Raw genomic sequence first — 23,796 nt, forward strand, 5'->3', positions numbered from 1 at the left:
CATCTAAACAGTGAGTTTGCTTTTCAAAAGTACCCAGCTTCTTATGTCAATGTCCAATGTTCTTGTTGAGCGCACATATCACCGGGGAAGGACTCATGGCGCTAAAGCCGTTGGCGGTCTCTTACTTTTGTATAAAGATGAGCAGATAACTAGAAGAGGACACTCTTGGGGCCTCTTACAGTAGCTTGACATTTTTTTAATATAGGAACAATATTGATTCTCAACATTAAGAGTAATCCCTGAATGATTTAAAGCAATCCTTACCTATGAATGGGGATTTGAATAATTAGAACCTTTCAGATGTTCTTCGTGTCTCCCCTTTTAGCACTTCTCAGATGTGGATACATTTGTGTATCATTTGGCATTAAAGTCACTAATAATTCTTATGATTCGGGCCTATGAGCAGTTTTTTTTTCAAATGTGTGAATAGGGCAAATGGACCCTGCATTTTTTTGTAATTTAATGCACTATGTGCAACATCTGTTCTGCTTTAGAATACCAACTGTTCTGTTCACGTTGCAGGTACACGCTGAACGTATTGTCAGATCTTGGGGAAGGTGAAAAGGTTAATGATGAAGTTATTATAAAGTGGGTCAACCAGACGCTTGCAAATGCAAAGAAGACCACCTCCATCTCTAGCTTCAGGGTAAGTGAGACCTACATGCTTTGTTTTGGTCTTCATTGAGGATGGACTATCTTACTTTGACAAAAGTCATGGTTGAAGAGCAGAACCCTCACAGGTATAATTTAAATAATGCTCACCTTGATAAATGTGATGATTACCTAAATTCCAAATTATACAAAAAACGGATGGACTGCAAAACGATTTCCCATGGCCCTGGCATTAGCTCCTGTGTTTAAAGAGGATAAAGAAGTAAAAGGTGTGTATAATCACGGAAACAAACCAAATAAAAAAATACTGATGGGAAGGGGATTTGGCTTGAATAATTGTTAGTCTGTCATCTATATCTACTGAGACCCATTTAGGAAAACTATGGGCCCGATGTAGGTAATCCCAGATTACCGATTCTTAAATACCGAATCATACCGATTCGGTATTTAAGAATAGGCAAATGGGATGTAGGTAATGTTTCTTAAAAAATTACCGAATCGGTAAGTTTCAGTAATTACCGAATCGGTATTTACCGATTCGGTAATTGCCATTCATTCCTATGGGCCTGGAGGCCCATAGGAATGAATGTCAATTACCGAATCGGTAAATACCGATTTGGTAAATGGGGGAAACATTGAAGGATGGCAGGGTGTCCCTTTGACACCCTGTTGCACCCCTCAAATGTGTATGGGTGCACATGTTGCAGACATACATGTGTGTTGGAAAAGCAAAAAAAATGCTTTTTCGAAGGTTTTCATTATTTACCACCAACTTCTAGTTGGTGGTAAATAACGAATCCTAAGATGGGAAAAGCACTAATTTGAGTGCTCTATACATTTCAGATTCGGTAATTTACTGATTCGGTATTTTTAAGAATCTGTAATTTATCGAATTCTTAAATACTGATTCGGTAAATTACCGAATCTGAAATGAAGCCACCTACATATGAAAAGCCTAATTCCGGTCGGTAACGGCCGAAATTCGGTAATTGCGGACGTTACCGACCGGAATTACGCTTCCTACATCTGGCCCTAAATGTGGACCCAAAAGTAGTCCAAACAATAGAGGAAAATAGGTAAGCAGGAAACAAAAAAAGTGATCTGTGGTCAGTTGTAAGGAGAAGTTCGTAGTTGGTGGCAGTGGGGTGGGGGGGGGGTAGTTTTGAAGACCAAATAAAATAAAATTGAGCAGAAGTAGAAAAGTACCATTAGGAATCACAGGTTGAAAATAAAAAAAAAAACTGGTGGAGCCTAGAAGACGACACCCCCAGTCCTCACCGTATGACAAATTACTGGTTGGGAGGAAGGAGGTAAAAGAGCAACAGAACCGGTAAGGTTTGCCAAATCCCCATCACCAGAATGGGGAAAACGATAAGCTGGCATTATGTTTGTTTGTGTTTTGTAAAGTGCAGTGCATGGCTGCCCAAGTTCTTCCCCGCACTGTTGAGTGCTGAACTGGGTATCTGTGCATTGTAACATGTTAATGGGGGACAACCAGGTCTTGAGTTTTTTCATAAAAATGAGTTAATCTTCCAGTGACCTTATACCGAGTGGGAGACCATTCCATAACTTTGGTACCAGGTGTGTGAATGATCTTCCTCCCGATCTCACCCTTTTGACTTTACTTGTGCCAAGGAGGATCTTAGGAGTCTGGCTGGGACATAAGAAGATACCATACCTCTGAGCTTAGCTGGACCTTTTTCCTTTATAGCCTTGTGTGCAATGCAAAGGGATTTGAACTTAATTGTTCCCTCAATCAGCAGCCAGTGGAGCTTTTTCGAAGATTCTCTTACAGGAACATAACTTGGGACGTTTATCAGAAGCCTTGCTGAATTTTGCACCACCTGAAGACTTTATTACATACTTTGGCGGGCCCACTTAAAGAGAATTACCGTAGTCCAAACGAGAAACTAGGAGGCCTTGAATAACAGTTTTTTTAAATGCTCTGGGATAGAGTGCTAATATCTTCCTGATCATTCTAAGTAGACCAAAGCAAATGCTAGCCAATTGTTTCGCTTGTTGATCCATCATAAGGGCTCTGTCAAGCCACATTCCCACATTTTTTATAGGGGATTTGGGATCTGGGGGGTTGCCCGGGCAATTTGGCCAGCTATCCAGTGGTCTAGGTACGACCATGTTCCCTAACATTATTAGCTCAGTTTTTTCACCGTTCAGTTTCAAACAACAGTTCGTCATCCAATTGGCCACTCTTTCCAAGCAAGGTACCTGTTGTTGATGCTCAAGATTCGGCCCATTTGTCAGAGAAACTACCAACTGGGTATCACCTGCATAGGAGACAGCCAAGATACCAAACTCCTGAACCATTGTAGCCAGCTGTCGAACGTAAACGTTAAATAGGGTCAGGCTGAGCGACGATCCCTGTGGCACTCCACATATGGATGGCAGACTATCCGAAAAGCAGACATTTGCCATGACTTTATAGGATCTGTTTTCTAAGAAGGAGGTGAGCCAATCCAAGGCTTTATCCTAAATTCCTACTTCCCTGAGCCTATCTCTCACAATAGCACGGTCTAAAGTGTTGAATGCTGCACTTAGGTCAAGGAATAGAATAGCAGCGGACCCCCCCATTGTCCAGTATATCTTTAAGTTCCTCTGTGACCACCAATAGTGCCACCTCCGTGCAATGATAGGTACGAAAGCTCCCAGTCGGTCGTATGAAGAATATAATTATCCTCCATTATTCTCCAAACAACTGGCTAATGTCCAGTTGACATGTTTCTCCAAAAGTGTACCTACAAAAGGGACTAATGATATGGGTCGGAGGTTGCCAAGTACTACTGGATCTAATGAGGTTTTTTCAGTAGTAGTCTGATTACTGCATCCTTTCAGTATTTTGGGACACATCCAGAGTCTAGTGAGCAATTGAATAACTCCATTAGAGAGGGAAGGATAACATTTATCACTTTGGATAGAATATGTGGGGGTGCCGGGTCTAGTGGAGATCCTGATTTGGTTACACTTATTAGGCTACGGATACCATCTTCGTTCAGCATAGGGAACTGATATAATACTGGAGTTGAAGCTAATTCCCTGAAGTCAATTTTCCCACAATAAACTAGCTGGGACTTGCCCTGAAGTTGCTCATGGATATCTACCAATTTTTGGGATAAAAAGAGGTTATTTCATTACATCTTTCTTTTGTAGCTTGTGGGAGAGTATTAATCCCTTGGGTGATGGTTAATGCTTTGACAACCTTGAATAATTCCTTGGGGGAATCTGAGGGCCTGCATAATTTTTTCCTCATAAAATTTAGCCTGAGCTTTCTTCATTTCATTGTGATATGTCCTGATTGAGGCTTTGTATTTTGTTTTGAGAAATACCTCATACTCCTTCCTCAAGATCCTTTCCAGTTTCTTAAATCTTTTCTGAGGAAGATGAGATGATCATTATACCAGGGGGATTTCTTTGTGTGTGGTTTTAGAGTTAGTGCCTTTTTTTGGGATGCATACATCCAGTGAGTGTACAATCCATTTCTCCCATTGCTGGAAAAGCCTCCACTAGATGGCCCATTAAATTGGGAGTTGTGTCATCCAGAGCATTTGTCCAGGCTTTGGGATCAAGCTTCGACCAGCTCCTTGTTGAAATAGACTGGGCTGTAACATTAATCTGACGTACTGGTTTGGGTAGCCAAAAAGAAATAAGGCAGTGGTCTGACCAGAGGACAGGATCACATTGGATACCATTCAGAGTGTCATTTGAAAATATAAGATCTAGTATAAGCCCTTCCTCATGTGTAGGTGTGGATACGTGTTGGATAAATTGCAGAGCCTCAAGGTCGTTCTGAAGTCTTCTGATGGTGGGGGCGTCATGTGCATAAAAATGTAGGTTGAAATCCCCTAAAATAGTGGAATGGGTTTTCTGCACCGCTAGACTAGCTAGCGCGTCCGGTAATACCTCCACAAATTTGGAGCTTGCACCCAGCGGTCTATAAATAAGTGCGCCTGAAAACATGCAGGTGGAGGAGAGTGTTGTGTGAATTTGAAACCTTTCACATTGTGGAGAGGGAAGGAGGATGTTATACACCTAAACTCATCTTTTAATATGATGGCAATCCCACCCCCTAAATTTTCTCAAATGAGCAGTATTGTAAAACGACATTCCCCCAAATTACAGTGTTTCCCTCACTGCCGCGGTTCAAATTCAAAACAAACAATTAATTTAAATGAAATTAAAATAGTTAAAATAGCAAAAATAGTTAAATGAGCAAATGAAGCAAAGCTTCCATGTGCAGCACAACAGAGAAATGAGCCAAGAGGGTCAGCTCATCAACTATGAAGTAAAAAGCTGGAATGAACAAGCTTAGGGACATAGCACAGAGTGAGATCACACTGATAAATACTAGTAAAGTGAGTCTCTCAAGACAGTTGAATGACTGAATGAAGCATTTCTATAGCGCACGACTACTCGGTATCCCGGCCCTTTTAGGTATGCCACAGGTAACTAGCCACAGCGTCAATGCCCATACTCCCCCTTAAAGTCTAAATAATGTTTTCAGCTCCTTTTTTAATCTTACTTCTTACGGGATCTGTCTGAGATAGTCCAGTAGGTTATTCCACATATTTGCAGCACTGACGGAGAAGGAAGAGCTACCCCTCCGTTGCTTCTGAAATCAGGGGGTTGCAATGAGACCCGCTGAGCTAGAACGCAGCAGCCTCCCACGGCAGTATGACACGGTCATTGAGATACTTGGGTTCCCTATTATAGAGGGCTTGGTGTGTTAGGGTCAGTGTTTTATACTTAATCCGCTGATGGACTGGCAACCAATGGAGCTTATTCTGGAAACTTGACACTGAAGTAATTTTCGGGATTTTGTATATTAAGCGGACTTCCATGTTCTGCATGACCTGCAACCGCTGGATCAGATATTCCGGGAGGTCAAGGTACAGAACATTAGCGTAGTCCAATCTAGATAAAATAAAGGCTCTAACCACTGTGATTTGGGACTCGTGAGAAAGTAAATGAAGAAACTTCCTTAACATGTGAAAATGTAAAAACAAGACTTCACTCCTGACACCTGTGTTCCAAATGAGAGCTGGGAGTCTAACAGCAATCCCAGGTTTCTGACCACTGTTGTTGGAGGGAGCGGTGGTGGTGGCACTTTGTCCGGCCAGGCCCGAACCAGCCAGGGAGGAGATCTCTTCCAAATAGAAAAGACCTCTGTCTTATCTGAGTTGCACTGTAGTCTAGTTGTCTTCAGCCAGTCTAACAGTGCCACCAAACAGTGGGCAAAGGCTGCCCTTGCCCTCTCAGGCTTCCCATCATACGCGAGCAGGAGTTGGGTGTCATCAGTTGAATTGTTGAAGAGTGTAGGACTAAGAGACGAACCCTAGGAACCCCCCATTTTAATTCTTTACTTCCTGAAGCATATGGTTTCATCCAGCCTACCTGTGTGCGACCTTCAAGGAAGGAGCAAAGCCAGTTCAATGCTGGCCCGTAATACCAAGGTGTTTTTGCCAGCAGGATGTTATTATCCACCATATCACATGCTACTGACAGGCCCAACAGTACTAATGTCACATTGAGGCATGCGTCTAGATTAAATGTGATGGACTCAGAGACTTCTAATAGTGTGGACTTCGTGCTGTTGCAGGCTCTAAATCCTGATTGAGAGGGATGTAATATGTAGTTTTCAGTCAAGAAGGCAGTGAGTTGTCGATTTACCAATTTCTCCAGCACGTTTGAAGCTGCTGGCAGCAATGAAACTGGTCTGAAGTTTGCGAAACATTCGGGATGCGCGCTAGCCTTTTTTAAGAAGGGGATTACCCTAGCTCTTTCTAGTCGTCAGGTACTACGCTGTGTCGAGGGAGCTAGCAAATAACTTCTGATACACTGCAACAATAATATCAGAGATAGATTTTAGGACATAGGGCGGTATAGGATCTGTTGAGGACCCAGATCTGCAATGTTAAAAGGAGACCTTTACCTCCTCTACTGATGGTGCCTAAAAGATGGCCAGTGATGCAGGTTGTAATCGGTCCTCTGGGACTTCTATCTCCAGCTCTGCTGGTGTGATATTGTCCCCAGAAAATTATTCTGAATGTTGAGGAATTTCAGTCAGTCAGTCAGGAGCATAGGGCTTGACTGGGACTCAGTGGAGGAGACGTCATTTTAGGATCAGAAAAATTGGCTACAGTCTTAAAGATCTCCCATCATTCTCAGCCTCCTTAATGCAGTGTAAGTAAAAGGTGCTGCTGGGTACTTTAAGATTCTTTGGATAGGCTTTCAGAGCCAATTTATAGTTAACTTTAACAGACTCCTGATACCCACGGCACCCTGGTATTTCCAGTTTCTGGCAAGCTGTTCTTTCACATGCTAACTCTTGTGTACCAGCTAACTGACATGGTCTTTGTAGCCTTTTTCAGCCGATGTAGGGGCTACAAGGTCTGCCACTCTCCTAACCCTTATGCTGATCTCCCTGTCCCCCTCACTAACAAAATCTGGGTTCTCCGGTTTAGAGTCCAAAAGGGTATTCCTCAACTCATCCAGGAGAACCCTACCCCAGCATCTGTTTCCAGATCGCAGTAGTACAGGGCGGGTCTCCTTTAAACAGTCAAACATCCACGAGAAAGGCAGGAGGAAATGATTCGATCATGAAACTAGCTGAGGGGACCCTCCTATTACTGTAGCATTAGAAAAGATGCCATTAATGGTATGGCCTGCTTTATGGGTTGGCCCTGTATGAGCCTTCACCAAGTTAACAGAAGCTAATGAATCTACTAGATACCTCGTTAGAGGTTCTTTAGCCGTCTCTAGGTGAATATTAAAATCACCATGGTGAAAGGTGACCCTTCCTGCACAAAAGCAATCCTGTCTATAAGAGAGGCACCCTTGCACCATTCGTTGGCACTTAGCAGCACATTGTGCGCAAGCAGGAATGCACTGTATAATATGAAACATGGCGCATTCCTTCCCTTTCACGCAGCACAGCAATGTGACTTGTTGCGTTGCGTGAAGATTTGATAAATATGCCCCTAAATTCAGAGGCCAATCCTCCATGGTGGAGATGTAACTGGTGGATTGACACGGTTTTAGACTTTTCTCCAGAAATTGGCGGATTTTCAGTTCACTTAAAATTCATAAGGCACTTTGTCATGTAGAAACCCGGGATACATTTAGGTGTAGCCGAGATAGGAATTTCTGCCTCAGTTTTGTTACTTAAATACATGCATTGCAAAGATGCATGGGTATTATTACGCCTTGCTGTTATTGTTTTTAAAGCATTTACTTTATTGTTAGCTTGAAGTCTCTTTCTACAATGGATCTGGGTATAATGCAGGCCTATGTAGTGCAGCATCACCTCCTGAGATGGTAAAGGAAGGGCCAATAAGGTGTGTGATCTTGCTTCTATTACTGGCTGAAATTCTTTTTTGGGGGTTACACTGTAAAATGCAGAAGATTCTGTAGAAAAGAAGGGTACATAAGTTTGCTTGGGGAGTAAATGTCGTAAATACACAAAGTAAGGTAAAGAAATCTGTATTAGTTAGATTTACAAAGCGCGAGCCTCGTTACAATGTTCTGGAGCTCCTTTCAGGAGATTTTTACAATAGAAGTGGGTGCCGGAGGGGATGAGGGGTATGAAAGGGAAGATAGGGGGTACTTGCTAGGTCCAGATGGGTTTTAGATGGCAGGGTGAATGTAGGGTTTATTGTTCCTTCCCAGCCTGTGTTACATTTGAAAGCAGTGAGATACACAATGTTTCTTAATATATATATAAAGCAGGTTAGTATGTATATATCAGTGGGTATAAATGCAAAACATATTGATTTATTTATTCATTTTATAAAAGAAAATGCAAGCTTTTAGTCTATACGACTATGTGCACACGTCACTGTCAGTCGATAGTTTATGCCACTCTTCCAGAATGCTTTGTAGTTCAAATAAATTACCCATTTGGAAGGTCATTCAGCACCACACTATGCTCATTTCGAATAAATATAGACCAGTTTGCCAAACATACTGTAGACACAGAGTCTGAAAGCAATAGAATTTTGGTATGTTACATGTATACACACTTGGTGTTACCATGTCACTACAGTGGGCTCTGCAACAACAAGCTGATGGATGGAGTTCTTGAATTAATCTCAGCCACTGGTAATTGATTGTAATCACATCTCAGTCTATCATTTTATGCCCACCATGCCATCTAAGTTTGTGCCCAGCCATAAGCAAATCAGCTTTGACCCTGCTTCAGACCGAACTGCCAGTCCCTCCCTGGACTGGAACACAAGCAACTCAGGAGTGGTTTCGCGCTGATTAGTGGTCATCAGCCAGTAATAGTTTGGTTCCAGTGGCACACAGAGCACAGAACACACGCCTGGGCATACCTGTCACACCTGGAGAGCCAACTGCAATAAGAACAAGGTGATGGATGGAATGCTTGAATTGAACTGAGCCACAGGCAATCACTCCAGGCTGTATCTCAGCCCATTGTTTTTCACCCACCATGCCACCTCAATTAGGATCCATCTATATGCAAATCAGTTTTGACCATGCTCCAATAGGAACAGTCCTGGCCGAACTGCCAGGCCCGGTCCTTCCAAGCAAATCAGGACCGGTTTTACACTGATGAGGGCTCATCACCCAGTTATAGCTTGGGGTCCAGTGGAATAGTGAGCACGGGACCCATGTCTGTGCAAATCTGTTGCAACAACAAGGTGATGGATGGAACTCTTAAATTCATCTCAGCCACTGGCAATCCCTTGTGGCCTCTACCACTGATGACCAAAAAGCTGCTTGTTTTTATGCCTCGAAAAAAGTACTGAATCAATGTCACAGTTCTTTGGAATCTCCTGAACTGACACATAGTGATGGCAGAAGGGAAGGACCCAATGCAGATCAAGAATGACCAACTCTGTGGAAGCGTAATTGAGAAAACCTTGTCTGAGGTTGAAAGTTCTAGTAACCATCCATCACAACAAACCGCTTTTAAAGCTCCTGTGCAGTTGAAAAGCTATTTAAAGTGCAATGTTTCTATAAACTGATTCTCAGAATCTTTTCTCAAAGTCCAGTTTTGTGGACATGGAGAAATCAGTCTCAAGAACACAGCATGTACTGTGGCTTCAAATGGGGACTTAAAAGAGTGATTTCCCCTCTTACTTGGCAGACACCAATCCATACATAGTGGATGTGAGAAGTTGGCCTGGTATATGCTGTCCACTAGTTAAAGTGGGGACCCTGTACCAGTCCAACAACCCTTATGGTGATTAGGTTAAAGATAACCTTTATCAAAGCTATCCTAGTGGTAGCTATGGAGAGCAGCCTTCAGGCTAAGTCATGAAGGAATCTAAAGCAGCTTGTTTTGTAAAGCAGCTTGTTTTACCAGATCAAATGAAAGGAGAACCACACAAGTGTTATATAAAATATATGTATGTATTACTGAACACTCTCTACTAGCCTATTTATGAGATTAGAGCACATGGCACACAATACTTAATCAATAGAACAGCAGTAAATAGCTCAATACACAGCGGGCTCCAGGGGGAGACCGAACCATATACTAACAAGCATTTGCAACGCAATGGTCTCGGCAGCATGAAAGGTAGAGCTATTGGCATTGCTCATGATTTTTTTATTTCATTTTGTTTTTTTAAATCATAAATAAATGGCATTGTCATTTAGCTTAATCGCACTGACCTGTTACACCTGCCAATCGGGCCGTGCCTGATGACTCTATTGGCCAGTCTGACCCTGCTCTCCTCCACTGGCCACTCTCACATCATCGTATCGGAGAAGAGGGCAGCACCGTGGGGTTTGAATGTTAATTGTGTAAGTATAGAAAGGCGGGGGTCTGAAAGAGGCGTGGCTCAAACACGGAAGCTGACATTTTGTGATCCTAATAGTGTATTGCATTGAATTGTATCTAATAGTGCCCCTCGACCGGTATCACGGACATGTATTCCTTTAACGTTTTTATACAAATTGTTCAGAAATCGGTCAGTGTTTTTTGCCAGTAAAGTCATTTACATGAAATAGGGCCTGAAACCCGTTTCAATGTTGGTTTTACTTACTGGGCCTGGGGCCAGATGGAGCCGGTCACTTCAACGCCCACTTCTGGCTGTAACACTGCTAGGGACGGCTCCAAGCGACAATAGTTAACTAGTCTACCCAAACACTCAGAAAGTTCAAAACATGACACCTGTTCCCCCCCCCCACGAGGCGTAACTGTGATAAACTATAATGCTGTTGGATCTATAAAGCGCTTTATACACCTCTTGAGGCATCGAAGCACATTAAGCCCCAAACTAAAGACAAGTCCTGTGCAGCCTCTGGTGTGAGCAGGCAGGGAGTAGCTTCAAAATAGGAATTTAGGGTGTAGTCTGCAAATACCCTGTAGATGCAGAATTCGGGGCCATCACCTGTTAGCATCTTTAAAGATACCCTGCAGAGAATGTGGGGAAATGCCTACCTGGTGGCCAGCACTACCAACGTGTTCGACAACCCTTCCCTCCCAGCGGGGCTCAAATACTAGCAGTGATTAAGCACCATCAGGAGAGTGTCACTGCAGATGGTAGCCCGATGTCCCCCCACCCCGCACCAGGTTTAATTTTACAACAAACCTGTGCACACTGGGAGACTGACGGAGCGACAAGGCGGCACTGATCATGCAGAGACTAAACATTTACTAACTTGTTGCGAAGGAGCAAATAAAAAAAAATACACGTGTTAAATAATGTCAGAATAGGGGCACGGACAACGGGAGGGAGGGCGGGCGGAGAAGGCATGGACAACGGGAGCGGGGGATTTTGAAAACACGGACAACAGGATGATAGAGGTGGGCAGAGACAGCACAGACGACGGAAGGGCGGAGAAGGCATGGACAACGGGTGGGGGTAGGGGGGAAGGTAGGCAGGTAGAGAGACGGCACGCACAGACAATGGTCGGATAGCGTAAACATGGCCCGGACGAGAAGCAGAAGTTTAACTTGAAAGCATTTCTTTTATTTTTTGGCATGGGTAGATTTTAGTGATTGCTGCTCAAAAATACAAGTATTTTCAAATATGGGGATTTCACCTGAATTCCATGTAAAGATCATGGGTCTGGCATCAAAATCTTGTATGCCTGGGGAAAATCGGAGCCAATGGTTCTTAGAGGACCGCTGAAAAGCCGAAATATTATGGAGCGATGGAAGCAAATATTTTCATTGCTAAATCCCCAGGATATAACCTTTTGAAAGTATTGATTACTTCTCCCAGTGCTCCTCCTTGTAAGTTTAAATGTATGGAATTGAATGTAGTACCACCTATGTCTATCACTTATATCTTGGGAAACAGCTGTACACAGCAGACTGGCTTCTTCAGATTTTTTTCTGGAAAAGATGGGTGGGAACGGTGGACCCTGGCATTTGACGTTTTACTGTTAACATCAGCAGTCAATCTGATTGATGGTTTTGCACAGAGCGTGCCCCAGAGAAAGGGGCACAAAAAAACGACCGAAGCTCTCAAGTTTTCTCTCCCCCGCTATTTGAAATAAAATGCTCTTCCCTGAACATTCATCTGCCTTACCTTGAAGCTCTAATTTTAAAGTTTACGTGGCACTGTGTAGATGTTCCTGAAGTTGTTTGTGAACGTAGAACGTGTTTATAGTTGTCATGTTGACGGATTGAACACGGTTTCTTCTGCTCTAATTTCAATATGCGAAGTCCCAGCAGTTTTGCTAAGCTAGTGAAGTATAGAAGCCAACACATTGAAAACCGAAAACTAACATGCTGTGCGGGTGGGGGTAGGGCGGAAGGTAGGCAGGTAGAGAGACGGCACGCACAGACAATGGTCGGATAGCGTAAACATGGCCCGGCCATTAAAACGTTTTACACGAGAAGCAGAAGTTTAACTTTGAAGTATTTTTTTTTTTTTTTGGCATGGGTACATTTTAGTGATTGCTGAAACGGCTTTCTCATATTAGTGAAAACGATTAAAGAGGATTACGTTTTTTAACCAAATCCGAAACCCCCTCATTATATAAAGCGTCAGAAGTAAAGCATAGCTGGCGCGATCCAGGGCTGGAGGCAACGGTAACCCGATATCCACCACAGAGCAACAACAACCTTCCACGCTTATCAGCGCCGCGCGCCTCTCTGCAGACTCCCCCTGCATTCCAGAGAGGCGCGCGACGCGATCCGGACTGCCATGCAATGCCGTGTAGACAAGACCTAGCCGCGCGCACAACGTTATCCTATGGGAAAACGCTGCGCGCGGCCAGGTCTTGTCTCACTTCGGCGTTCTCAGACTGCTGAGACGCCGACAATAGTTCTCTGGGGAGAACACGCTTTCAGCGCGTTACTAGCCGAGACCTAAAAAAAATGGTATAACAACAATGACTTCACTAGACACAGTGCCTAGAACACATAGAATGGCTGGGACCCCAAGAAACCACCCAAAGGAGTGACACGGGGAGCCCATGGAGGACGGGTGCAGTGTGAGAACACAGACACGTGTTCCGTACAACTCTATAGGATAGTCGAGGTTGGAAAATTACAGTTTAAGGACACTTCAGAGAGGCCTTCAAGCAAACCCTTTGGAACATCGACGGTTCTAAGGCCAGCACCCTTGTGAGTACAGAGGTACCTGTGCTATCTATCCCAGAGGAGCCGGGTGCATAGGGGTCAGGTGGTGTCGGAAACCCTCGGCGTTTTCAATGGCGTGATGCAAAGAAGTGCTGCTGCCTGGAAGGAAAAGTGTCCGGTGGAATCCAAAACTGGATCCGAGGTGAGAAGAGCCTGAAAGCAGAGGGGACAGAGTCTAGGTCACTTCAGGGTGACCAGGGCTCAGTAGACTAATGCCCACCGATGTCGGGTGCTTCAGGTGTGAAGATTGGATGCTTGACTCTGCAGCCACGGGGACCAGGAGATTTTGACGACAACCAAAGTCCAGAGGTGAGCTGTCCCACGAAGGATATTGAGTGCTGAGGGGTCAGTGTCCGGAATGAACACCAAAAAGCCTTGGCAAAGGCACCCCATATGGGCAGGGGAAACAAGTTACGGCGAGGACCAGCAAGGTCCAGGTGACTCTCCAAGCTATGGGGAGTCAGGTCACGTCTGGAGCAATCACGGAAGCCCACGGGAAATCATTTACCCTCACAGGGACCCACAGGCCAACGGACCAGGGATTGTTAAAGGCCCACGGAGCACTCGTGGAGTGGAGGCCGGAAATCTTTAGTGGAAATACTGCTCGGGGTCAGGACTACACGTAGCCCAAAGCACAACCTCAGGGATCGCCAAAAAGCATATGCTGCTGCAAAAGTACATGGTGCACAGGGGTTTGGGTTGCACAGTCCCCACGAGTGATACTGGTCTCAGGATTGCTGAGAGAGCAGATCGACCTCAGAGACGCTCAGGAACCCACCTATTGTGAGTCATCAGGAGCTCTGGAGATGCAAACCGGTCAGATGCGTTAAGGTGCCAGCTGCTGCAGGGGAGTAACTCCTTTACTCCAAGGGTTGTCCAATAGAAGTGTAGACCGTCGAAGTACTTGGTTTCTGCTTGCAGAGTTTAGTCAAGGTAAAATCTAAAATCCTGTAGTCAGGTTTCCTACTTTATAACCAAGGAAGGGTTTCGACAAACTCTGGGGACCCTCCTAGGGAGGGACAGGACAGAACAGAGGGGTGGTTACACCCATGTCCTTTATCCAGTTTCACGCCAGAGCAGAAGCAAATGGCTCCTGCAACCGGTTTGAGCTGGACTTTACACAGGGACACCAAATGTGCCCACAGTGCAGAATTTTAGGCACTCTCAGAATACACCCACCTAGCCCCAATACACTAAAGCCTGTCTGGGAAGTGGTCACACCTCCCTGTGACTGGAAACCTATTGTCAGGCCTTCCCCTGCTCGAGCTCAGCTCAGCAGCAGGAGGACAGACTTGTGTCTGTGGTTGGCAGCATCCATTTTGTGCTGCCAAGGTCGAGAAAGCTGGTACCGGGTAGACCAGTCACCCACAGTAGTGGTTCTAGAAGTGAGGAATCTTATCTCCCACACCAGTTACTGGTGTGGAGGTATGATTTTAAGGTGTTTGACACCAAACATAACATGTTTCTAAGTAGCCGTTTTAAAGTTAGCATTTACCGCAAGGTTATAATGCACTTAAGTATATATGGTTGGGCAATAGGTTTTGAAGGCTGCAGAGGGGTCCTGCTAATGCATGGGCACCCTCTCTCACAAAACCCAGCACCCTGCCTTTAGGATTGATAAGGCCTGCCATAGGAGTGACTGATAGGTTATATGTGTAGTGATATAAGGTAGATATAGTGAACCTATATCTCAGTAAGGGGTGCATGCACCACCTTACACATGTTGCAGTAGCAGACCTGTGATGTCAGTTTGAGGGGTCTCTCAGGGGTGGCATAATACATGCTGCAGCCCCTGGGTGACCTCTGGGGTACCTATGCGCTGGGTACATGGTGTACCATATACTAGGGACTGATAAGGGTACCCCAGTATCCAATCTGGAGTGTACCTAAAGTACATGCAATCAATTTAGAGGAGAAAGCAGATAGACTGACTGGGATCCTGCTATCCACAACCCCAGTCTAAGTCGAAAACAGTGGTAATTCAGCAAAAAGTGGGGGTAACCATAAGAGGCAGATCCTACTCTCCTACAGTGGAGGCAAAAATGTACTTGTATAGCTAGTCTGGTGAAGATTGTTAAATACATGAACCCTTTGTAGCATATCCCAAAAACTGGTTGGTGATGGCCGTGAAGGGTGGACAGAAGATAGCCTCCCGCTGGAATGATTTTGATGCACACGCTCAGCAGAGCATGCCTCCTTTAGTTGTTTTATAATACATTTCAATGCCAACACACTTATCATTTGGCACTCCTACAAAGTATTTTACACCTATACCGCTGAGCTTTTATTCACAAAATGTTTTTTTTTTAAACTCTAACCGCAACTCCTGTTGGTTTATCTTTTATTTAATTCGTTTTTTAGTGTATTTTTTATCGAGTGCTAGTGTGTTCTGTGGGCTTCTTGGTGATGGTTGACTGGGGAGAACTACTTGTCTTTAATATACAAACAACCCAGGGTATAGGTTCTTGTTGAACACCAAATGTCTACTTTAGTGTTGCAGTGATTCATGGGAAAAATTCTAAAAGGAGGCTTCCTGCACTGCCAAGGTCTGGCAGCCTTCCATAGCTTTTTGCACTTCTAGAAGGCTCCTTGAGCCCGAACGTGGTCATGGATATATCAATTACTGTTCAAAACGTGGTTTAAGTATACAAAAAAGTAACATTTGCAATGAAGTCCAAACATTGGTTAACTTGAAAAACGAAGTAAATCAAATATGCTAGGCCACAGCATGAAGAAACAAGAATGTAGCCATCTTATTTTACTTTAGAGACCTGGGCCGGACTGGGAACCAAAACCGGCCCTGGCAAAGTGGTCGGCCGGCCCCCCCGCCCCCCGGGCGGGAGGGGGGAGAGCGCTTTGCCAGGGCCGCTTTTCAGCCGATTTTGTTACAGGGCCAAACGGCTCTGCAACAAAAACGGCCCCCAGGGCCCAAAACCGGCCCCCACCCTTGCAGCCGACCGGGGGATTGCCCGGTGCCCACAACGGCCAGTCCGGGCCTGTAGAGAAGAGTTTTTTAATTAACGGTTGGAAGTACTATAATGAAAATGGTGATTTTTTTTTGTTTTAGGACAAGTCGATAAGCACCAGTTTACCGGTGCTCGATTTAATAGATGCCATTGCCCCAAAAGCAATTCACCAAGAAATGGTCAAAAGAGAAAACCTGTCTGATCTGGACAAGCTGAACAATGCTAAGTAAGTATGTGAAAAGATGGGCTGGTTGGCACTTCTGATCCTTGTCTGTAGAACAATATAAGCTGATTGGAAGGCTGCATTAAAGCCTCGTTTGTTTGCTGGGCATGAGGCAGTTTGACCCCGATGTATTAAATCTTTTTGATCCTCCAACGTAATAACATTAATATGCTCATATACATACAATTAAATCATTTCAGTACTGTTGGCAGCAATACAAAAAGGAACAGAGGTGTTGCTCTTACGTGGGAAGTAATATATATATATATATATATATATATATATATAGATCGATAGATAGATAGATAGATAGTGCTTGGGTCGTCAGCTTCTCATAGTGCAGTTGTTAGTGGTCTGCACTTCTCCGCCATCTCACAAGTCAAGTTATATTTCAAGAGTTGGAACTCAAATAAGGTCCACAGAAACAATACTACATCAGAGGATTAAAAAATCAAATATGGAGCCTGAATTATAAAATTGTGTAATCTAGACATTTCATTAGATAGACAACAGCAACATTAATTAATAGCTATAACTATAACATCATAATCAATATAAGTGTAAAAAGCATTTTAAAAATCGCAAACAAATCATTTCATTACGAGGAAATAATAATAAATCAAAAGCGCCAAACTGGATCTTTCAGAAACAGGTCTCAAAAATTTCCGGCGATAGAGAAGCAATGCAGGACAAATAAATAACGTGTTTTGGATCTTGGGAACCATGATTATAGAAATTAGAAGCATTATCACTGCTGGGTAAATGATGCCAGCTAACACAAAATCTTTAATGGTAAAATATCAATGCATAGTAGGGCCCAGTTAAATATTGCTGGGGCTTTCTTGGAATAAGAGTTCATTACAACCTTAAATTTAGATTTTTTTCTACAGAAATTAGCATCTAAATGAAAACTTAGATTACAGGATACCTGCTTAATGTAGGCTTTTAGTTTCTGCTTAGTCCAGGAAAGTAAATACTCTCAGTTTAGATCAAACATTTTTAATGCATTAATAAAATGTCTATAAAATGGGGACTTTTCTTACTTCAAAGATCTTTATACTTATAAAATTCCTTTATGATGTTACAACACTTCTTAATAGCTGAAAGCCCCAACGAATAACTGCAGAGAGACCTTGTAAATAGGTACTCTTCACTTCTAATCTAATTACTAGAAAAGCAGCTTACGTATTGGAACCACATGGTTACCTCAAAATTGAGCCTTCTGTCTTTTATCCCCCCAAAAAAAACATTTCATCATGTTCAATTAATACCAATGCATAAAGCAGCAGTTGATGTGATTTTTGCTTTATACACACATAGCAAATGCCTAAAGTGCCTTTTCCCCACACCATTATAAGAGGCCCGCAGCCTGTTAGCCTGAGATTTAGCCTAGCTGATACTCGGAGTGATGTGTTCTTTGTCATTCAAATGACTCGACAAGATTTTCCCCAAAAAGTTGTATGACTTAACTACCTCTAGTTTTTCTTCACCCATGAACCCTCTCAATATTGATTGCAGTAGGACGTGGGCCTTGTGCCATCCGCCATGTCCCGCCACAGCGTCAAGTCGAAAAAGCCTAATCAAACTAGCAGTCAATTCTAAAATTTATCACGCATCTCCTGAGAGGTTTTCACCTTCTACTACAATAAAACTCATATTTCAGCCATTGCTTTTCCGAGACACTAGAGACATTTCCTTTAAATTAGCGAGGGGTCTGTGGTATTACCAACATAGCCATATGTAAATTCTAGAAATATTTAGAATGCTCCAGAGACAGAAAAAACTGCACTGCACACGATGCAGCCGCGTCCAGTGAGACGCTGGCTAGGCAGAGTGGGAGCAGACTCCACACTGAGCGCGAGGACTGAAGGTGAGCTGCCTTCCCCTCAATGAATGAGTTTACATGGCCATGACACCACCTCTGGTGACTTGCTCCCAAGTACATCAAAAGTAAGGCAAGTATGGTGTTCTTAACCCCTCCCATGCTCGTGACGGAACCGTTCCGTCACGAGCCTCGGGTGGGCTGTGCTGGTGATGGAACGGTTCCGTCACGGCCCGCTCGCCGCGCCTGCACGAATTTCGCGCCTGCGCTGACGTTCTAATGGGCGGGCGGGTCCGTGACGGAACCGTTCCGTCACAAGCACAGCTCACCTTAGGCCCCGCCTCCCCCTTAGCGCTGCGGCGGAATAGCCGCCGCAGCGAAGGGGTTAATAGAGTGAAAACCAGAACACACTAGGGAGGCTAGACATGCGGGCACTAACAATGTACATCTATCTCAGAGGTTTATTTCCAGTGCTCGAATATGCTGGCAAACATTCTGCCACCGCAAAAAGGCAATGGATTTTCCAACAAATTTTCTCCTCAAAGTGTCTCCTTCTATTGCGGATATAAATTCATTGATGTTAAAAGTTCCATTGCACATTTTCCCCTGCCTCCATGATGGAAATAAAATCCCTGCCACATTGGTGAAATCCGAATTCTGAATGAGGCCTTGCATTATTGGATATAAAAGAAGAATCTACGCTGTGAGAGAGTGTCTTATGCTCAGCTTAAGAGGCTGGTGGGTTATTAGGATTCAGACAGGCAGCCAAGAGTTCACACAGTTAAGATTATATGAGACTGCATGACCTCGGCGACTCTAAAGTCACAACATCAAGCCCCAATTACAAGTGCCTTATTACATTTTGAGTGCTGTGTAAGAAAGTGGATTATTATTTTGGGTGGACAGTCACCCACCTCACGGAATAATAACACTAACCCACCTCAATTAATAATCCACTTTCTCACATGCAGTAGCTCATGTAACAGGACATATTGGAATTGTTTGAATTGTGTTAATTTCCACATCCATGCTTCTTTCCTCATGGAAAGTTTGACAGGTCAAATCTGCCAAAATGTAATGCGAAAATGCCTTGTCAATTTAAAAATGCTAAATTTGATGTGAAAAGCACAAACTCCCCTTGGAATGTGCCTTTTTTCTTTGGGAAATTCATAATGGGAGGTATTTACTGCACCCGATAAATACCTCACCCTGGGATAACGGTATTTACCGGCTGCAATAAATACCATCGTCCTTTCTGGGCTCTTGAAGTAAGGCCCATACCTATGTGCTACAGAGGAATGAAATGGCCCTCGAACCCTGACTTAGTAGGTATAATGCAGAACCTGGTACACAAAGTAAAAGACCGAGCTGACTGTACATGTTCTGACATACTTTAAATGGCAAGTGATGACTTCCAAGAAGCGTGATTCACAATAAAAGGATCTCAGTGGTCTGAAATTATCCTGTTGTTAGACACTCCCGCTACTGAATGGTGCTCACTTACTTTAAACTTGCAAAACGAAATCTTAGCTGATGGTAGAGTCTCCTGAAACAATACTAGCCATTCATACAGGCTTAAATGGGTTTTGCACTGGTAGTTACCTACTGATCTCGGCAGGGCTGTTTGGAACTTCAAAAGTAAGGTGGAGGTAAAGAAAAGGTATATGTTCCCAACTTATGTTTTTTGCAAGGATATCACATTTCTTCTATATTCTGTTTCATTTGATCTGTCTTAGAATACAAAATGATCTACTCATTTAGAAGTTTTGTATAGCTCTGTGTTGCCTTGCAGGTACTTCAATGCGCTGTGAAGTTAAAAATGTCCAAGATTATGGTGCATCGAGCATCAGATGAACTACGGCCAAGTCCCTTGTCTGATTTCCTGACTCACTATAACACCACATCGGGCTAGCCTGAAAATCTCAATTTTTAAGAGTTTTCTAAAGTGTAGATAGATGGGTTTTGACCACAGGTCGGTTTTAAAACTTTGGGCCTTAGACTCCTAGGGATCAGCCTTTGTTTAGCCTTTTAAAGGTCTGTTGGATGTTCTGGTGTAATGTACTTTGCAAACTATTCAGAGTAGCGGCTTATTGAGAACAAACATTGAAAGAATTTGTAACAGATAAGCTCTTATAGCCAATGTATTTGCCCTTTCCTTACTGGTGTTAAAATTACAATTGTAACTTGGTTTGTAGTTCCACAACACAATGATAAAATTGATTCCCTATACAATTGAGACTGCAATCTGTAATTCTCCAAAGACAGCTGATGCACTTGTCTACGGAACAAAACAATGTGGCATTCAAGATGTACGCCACTCCAAAGGCTGCTATCTTTACCATGTATATGGGCATCTACAAGAGGGCATGAAACGCTAAGTAAATTCAGTTGCATACTTTAACAATTTGAAGAGGTAGAGTTGGGGGGACTGGCAGTGGAGAATGTAAATGTAAATGTCATGGTACTTATAGAGCGCACTGTCACCAGACGGTCACCTTGCGGTGTCGCCTATTCGGCTTCCTGGCGCTGATACTCATACCGCTGTGGAACCCCTCCTGGCTTTCCCTGTGAAGTGTCCACTCCTGGGCATCCCCAGGGTGAAGCCAGGCATCCTTAGTGCTGTTGGGGCCGGTGTGGAGGCTAAGCAAGCTATTGCCCAGAGTTGCAGCGTGGGGCCCGTGATTAGAATAGGCACCTAGGCGAGAATTAACAGGTCTGAGGAAATTGAGCCCGAGACCCTGCCGAGGCAGGAATCGAACCCTGGTCCCTGGCCAGAACTCTGCATCAGGGTCTGCCGCTCTAACCATTGAGCCACACTCCACTGGAGAAGGAAGGGGGGTGCGGGCCGCCCCAGGTGTCATCACTGAGGGGGGTGACAAAAAATCAAAAATATGTGTAACTATCTTTTTTTTCCTTATTTTAATAATTTCAATGTGGGCGGGGGGCTGACAAGAAATTTTCCGCACCAGGTAATACCGGACCTTGCTATGCCACTGGGAATTGGGAAGAAAACATAATGTAGTTCTTATTTGTGTAGAAACTTCACAGCGTTGATTGACAGATGCTCTGGTCAACTTTATTCATTTTTTGCTCTTTCTTAGATACGCCATTTCTATCGCTCGCAAGATCGGTGCTCGGATATACGCCCTGCCTGATGACCTGGTGGAAGTAAAGCCCAAGATGGTGATGACCGTGTTCGCCTGTCTGATGGGAAAAGGACTGAACAAACTAAAATAAGGAAGCTATTGTAAAGAACGCTCTCCCGCCGCGTTAAAGTTAAACAGGCAGAGGGTCTCACAGTTTACAGAAATCTGAACTTTTCTAGATAAACCAAGGACATCCCTTTGCACGCGCAAATTTCTGTGTAATTATTCATTCGACTGAAACATTCTTCTTTTGTGCTCCGGTTTGGTTCCAACTGTGTGTACTGATGTTGGTGACATTGGGATTCCTGGCTAAAACTCGGACTATGCATTGCTGATTCTGCACTCCGCTTTTACACACCTGAAAGCAGATACACATGTCGGGTTCCCGAATACCTCAAAATCATTTCTTAAATTATTCCTGCCAGAGATGAGGACACTGTTCGGACTACCTAAGAACCAGTACAAAAGCCTTATTTCCATGTTATCTGTGCGTACCAGGCCACGGAAACGACGCATTATCAATCTGCTATTTCCACCACGGCTATAACTGTAAACGAAACGGTATTGTTTATATGGTTATGTCTTGTAAACGGTATAAACTCTCTTGTTGTTGAGATTTCAGCCATTTGGGTTTAACAAATGCACTCATGGTGAAACCAATGCCAGAGGGCACATTTCAGGGCATCCTACGTCTGCACATCAGTGTGAATCTGTTAAAAACTATTAAAAGCACAAACGTGAACATCAAAACCAATTTCTTTTTTTTGTCTGTGTATTGGCGCATCCTCTGTGGGACCGGATCCTTATTCGATTACTCGAGGCTGCAGGGCACGTGTGGTACTGTGGGCCCAATGCAAGCATGTAAAAACGGCACCCCCTACTCATTGTAAGATCGTAAACATATGCATACTTGTGGTGCAGAGGAACCCTCACAGCCCTGGCCCCAAGTATCATTGGCACCTCCATCATTACTGATAGCTACAGCTGTATCTGTCCATCCAGTTAGTCACAATTAATCAAAAGCTAACAAATTTACCAAGGATGATGCTACATTTACTTGCAATCTGCTTTTACTAAATTGCCACAAGTTCCATAACATTGTAGATGCTTAGGAAAAACAAAGTCTCTATTATTCATAAACCTTCATTAAGGTTTGAGATGTGGGTAGTGCCTTATTTGTAAAATAATAAGGGGTATATTTATCAAGCAATTGCATTGCCCTTGCGCCAAGCAATGAGGCGCAAGGGCAACGCAACTATTAGTTAAGGTTTATTAAGCCACACGAGGCCACATTGTGTGGTTCTGCATGGCTTGATAAATCTAGAGTAACACAAAGCAGAACAAATTGCTGCGTTACGCTGCACCAAGGAGGCATTCAAAGGGCGAAGTGTGGGTGTTCCCACGCATCCGCCCATGGACTGTGGCGCATTCCTAGATTTATCAACTTTGGTAAACCTGGGAATGTGTCAAAATGCTACACCTCCCCAGGTGAGGTGTAACGAGGAGAAATATTTGTATTTCTCCTGGTTTATTCCTCTTTCTGTGTGCGCTGCACTCTGCAGAGCACATAGAAAGAGGAAAATGCCTTAGAGGATTGTTGGTGTGCAGAAAGGTGTCCCTTTCTGCACAAATTCAACCCTGCTTTCACTGCAAGCACCCTTGCACCATGGTGCATGGTTGCCAGCGTGGTCACTAGGCAGGAATGGGCCGTATAATGTTAAATACAGCGCATTTGTGTCCTTTCCCCATCATGCGGCACAGCAAGATGGCTTGCTTCGTTGCATGATATTTTTGAGGAATGTGCACCCAAAATCAGAAGCCTGTAGCCCGCACTATTTAATGTCAGTGTGCGCAATACAAAGGCTGTGTAATCTTAACTGCAGTCAATGCCTCTTTCACCCATCACCATGCACTCACTTCTCTCTAAATCACTTTCAGGTTCCTGCTTTCTTCTTTTTCATTTTATTTCTGACTTTCTCTTCCCCCACCTTTGCCCAATTTGTGTTTGTCTCACTCTTGTTCTGGGTCAAAGTCTAATTAGGTAAAAAAAGGTGCTGGTGGGCCAAATTAAGCAGTGGGGCATATTTATGAGATTTGCGTCATGCTTACACCACACATGGCACATGCATGACAAACCTCCAATTCAGATTTATGAAGCCACGTAAAGCCAATTTGTGTGTCTTTGAATGGCTTAAAAAAATCTGGAGTAAGGCACACCACCACAAATCGTTGCGTTTTCTTACTCTGCGCAAGTGTGGCGTTCCATCAGCGCTGCGGTGGGTGTTACCACACAACTCCCATGGTTTTTGATGCAACCCCAGATTTCCAAGGACATGTAAATCTGGGAATGCACCAAAAAGATACACCTCCCAAGGGAAGGAGTAACAAGGAGAAATATTTTTACTTCACCTCGTTTTTTTCCATCGGTCTGTGCTGCAAAATACAGC

At 43.8% G+C, this 23,796-nt stretch overlaps 1 protein-coding gene across 2 annotated transcripts in view; it reads left to right on the forward strand.

The window, feature by feature from the left end:
- Positions 1-22,099, forward strand: part of PLS1 (plastin 1) — a 470,894-nt gene extending 448,795 nt beyond the window's left edge. For both annotated transcript variants that reach the window (XM_078666421.1, XM_078666420.1), the window contains exons 14-16: positions 523-646; positions 16,260-16,384; positions 21,305-22,099. In XM_078666421.1, coding sequence (XP_078522547.1) covers positions 523-646; positions 16,260-16,384; positions 21,305-21,440 — 385 coding nt within the window. In that variant the 3' untranslated portion in view covers positions 21,441-22,099. The remainder of the gene's footprint in view (positions 1-522; positions 647-16,259; positions 16,385-21,304) is intronic.
- The last annotated feature ends 1,697 nt before the right edge of the window (positions 22,100-23,796 follow it).

The sequence above is a fragment of the Lissotriton helveticus genome, chromosome 11 (genome assembly GCF_964261635.1).
Source record: "Lissotriton helveticus chromosome 11, aLisHel1.1, whole genome shotgun sequence".
Lineage (NCBI taxonomy): Eukaryota > Metazoa > Chordata > Amphibia > Caudata > Salamandridae > Lissotriton > Lissotriton helveticus.